Source organism: Culex pipiens, unplaced genomic scaffold (genome assembly GCF_016801865.2).
Source record: "Culex pipiens pallens isolate TS unplaced genomic scaffold, TS_CPP_V2 Cpp_Un0171, whole genome shotgun sequence".
Taxonomy (NCBI): domain Eukaryota; kingdom Metazoa; phylum Arthropoda; class Insecta; order Diptera; family Culicidae; genus Culex; species Culex pipiens.
In genome coordinates, this window is record NW_026292988.1 from 20,345 (window position 1) to 23,407 (window position 3,063).

General features: G+C 43.2%; 1 protein-coding gene across 1 annotated transcript; it reads right to left on the bottom strand.

Moving 5' to 3' along the window:
• Nucleotides 1-2,233: 2,233 nt before the first annotated feature.
• Nucleotides 2,234-3,054, bottom strand: LOC120431997 (histone H1-like). The gene has a single exon (XM_039597130.2). It carries the CDS (start codon nt 3,030-3,032, stop codon nt 2,313-2,315), a length of 720 nt encoding a protein of 239 aa, XP_039453064.1. The 5' UTR covers nt 3,033-3,054; the 3' UTR covers nt 2,234-2,312.
• Between the last annotated feature and the right edge of the window lie 9 nt (nt 3,055-3,063).

Genomic DNA, 3,063 nt, shown 5'->3' on the forward strand with positions numbered 1-3,063 from the left:
AACAGTCGTTTTTAAAGCATGATAGGTCAAAAAAAAAAAAAACGAAGAAATTTGTTAGAGAGGATGAGAAGTGTTATGCTGTTAATATTACCGGAATGGTTCTATGAATTGATGTTGTTGTAAATTTAATTAAATTTGATGAGTCAAGCATTTAGCAATGTAAACAGTTAAAGGCAAGTATGCCGTTACAAGTTGGCTGACAAGCTTCGCAGCACAGAGCAGGAGGTCTATAATGTGATTAAAATGGCACGATGAAGGCTCAATAATAAAAAAAGGTTACAATTATTGAAGGAGCTCTTGCTGAACTAGAAATAAATGAGCATGTTTTGATATGTGATTTTGATCTTAACAAATGTAGCGACTATATGCAGTTACTCAGGATTTGTGGTTACTCAGGATTTGTGGACAAATTTTGCCAAATTTATGTAGAATGTGCGAATGAATAACGGAATAGATGTTGCAACAGTTGGAACAACTGAGTACAGAAGTTTCAACACTTACCTTGTGAAGGGGATGAAGATTTTGGTAACTTTACGCAAACAAGCTCGAGAAGAAAGAACAATTGTAATATCAGTGAATGTGAAGTTTCAGTGGAAGCAACACACATTTAGTGTCTTTTGCGTGAGTAACCGATAATTGGTTATAACTTCTAGTGATTAGAGTTGCTTATTATAGAAGATGCAATGCATAGATTGTTTTGAAGCCCACAGATTGTTTGACAGATTGTAGATTCTTTTCACATCCACTATACATCACATTAAAGAGGACAAAAAAAAAAGAAGAAAAAAACGTTAGGAAGAAGCGCTGACTTATGCGATACGGTTAGCCCAACGTAATTTGAAAAAAAGTTTCAGCTTGTCCACTGAGGAAGTGCTTCTGATACGAGAGTTTACAGACAGCTAGCTAACAATAATGTTTAGCTACGTTTTGGTTAAATAGATTCGCTTCATTGATACATGCCGTGACATGATTATGAATGCAATATTGGAGTGTATTGTCCGTTTCCCTGGAAGGTACACACCGCGAGACATTTCAGAATGTGCCGTAGACATTGTTGCCAGTGATTTTATGCTTCTGTGCAATAGAAAAAGCATCTGACAACAATGCCAAGCGAAGAAGAAAAAAACAAATCGCGCGGTATGCGGTGCGCCATTCGAGGCTGGTTTGCCGCGTGTCTTTTTGGGCAAAACGGTCAATATCAATATTGAAGGGTAACAAATATAGAAAAAAAATCTCTGGAGAGTAAACTATATTGCTATCGATAATAGTTGCCAATGAAAAGATGTTTTTTATGGTTTGGTTAGGTTTCTTAATGTTTTGAGAGACATGATCGTTTTGGCAGTTTAATTCTCCCAATCATGTTTTGTTGGTTTAAGATTTGGTTGAGAGAAGAACGTAGAACGTCACTTTTTGTGACATTCGTGCTCCGATTGTTGACAAACTCTTTAATGAATTCAGTTTAAACGTCCCAGTTAAAAAGCTGCCCGCATCGGACATTTTATCGAGACATTTACTAGACATCTATCGGTAATGAATGTTTTGGCTAATTTAGTTTTGCCAACGAGACATCTCATAGACATCTACGAGCCCGTCGTGACTGAGGTAGAGCATAAAAAAGGATTCATTCGAGCTGGATTTTGCTTGAAGGTAGTCAAATAATCTGTAATTAAAAAAAATCGTGTTGGAGAGAAGTGTACAGGATTACAATGACTGTTTGTTTGATTATTAGATTTTGAATTGAAAAGAAAGGTGAAGAATGGTTTATAAGTTTTTAGTATTGCCAAGAGTATTGCCAAGAGTATTGCCCTTCTTTCTTGCCAAACAATTATAGTCTTTTTTATTAAGTTTTACAATATATAAGCCTGAACAAGTTCGTGGAGCGAGTTATATTTTTGAAGGTACGTTCAAGAATAGAGTCATCTGTAGATTTGACAGTTATTTGTTTTTTTTTTTATTAAGGTAAGATGGGGGTGTAGGGTCCTATGCGATGCAAGTCACCGAACTTGTATATATATATTTCACCACACCTTGCATGCATATCGCGTTTGCATCACACCTTGCGTGCAAGCCTTTGTGTTCGATTCTGACATAAGAGCGCGTGGTTATTTAGTCGAGAGAAAGCCACCGGCCGGAGCGGACAGGGAACGACGACGCGAACCGATGGCTAGCGGGCGGACGGGTGGAAGGCCATCGGTGACAATCGGAGTGAGCACAGGAAGTCTAGGACACTACAAAAAGGACTGATTGTGGTTTTGTAGGTAGGATTGTTCGACTACCACGAATTTCACGAATAGTTGATTGTGTTTGGAGATTTACTTCTTGGCGGCGGCCTTCTTCGGGGCAGCTGCCTTCTTTGGTTTCGGGGTCTTGGGCTTCTTGGCCGCGGTCTTGGACGGCTTGGTGGCCTTCTGCTTCGGGGCAGCGGCCTTCTTCACCGTACCGGCCTTCTTGGCGGTCTTGGCCGTGGCAGCCTTGGCTTTCTTCTCGGCGGCCTTTTTGGGGGCAGCGGCCTTTGGCTTCTTAGCGGCCGCGGCGGCCTTAGGTTTCTTGGCAGCAACCTTCTTCTCACCGGCTGGCTTCTTGGTGGCGGCCTTCTTCTTCTCACCAGTGGTGGCCTTCTTGGCGACCTTCTTCTTCTCACCAGCGGCCTTCTTGGGCTTCTTTTCGCCGGCTGGCTTCTTGGCCTCGGCCTTGATCTTGAACGATCCGCTGGCACCGGAGCCCTTGGTCTGGACAAGCTTTCCCTTCTCGACGTTGGTCTTCAGGGCCTTCTTGATGAACGTGGACAGCTTGGCCACGTCGCACTTGTAGTTGGCAGCGATGTACTTCTTGATGGCCTGCAGCGATGATCCGTTGCGCTCTTTCAGGGTTTGGATGGCCGCAATGACCATCTCGTTGACCGGCGGGTGGGTAGCTGGCTTCTTCGGCTTCTTGGCGTCGCCCTTGGCGGCCTTCGGCTTCTTGGTGGCCTTTGCCGGCGATGCAGCGGCTGCTGGCGCGGCGTCAACAACTTCGGTAGCGGTCTCAGTCATTTTGGCTGGGTGTTGTTTTGGTTTCTCAGTG

What these genes read in the sequence shown, in the direction of transcription:
- LOC120431997 (XM_039597130.2), bottom strand. Translation starts at nt 3,032, where the DNA reads ATGACTGAGACCGCTACCGAAGTTGTTGACGCCGCGCCAGCAGCCGCT.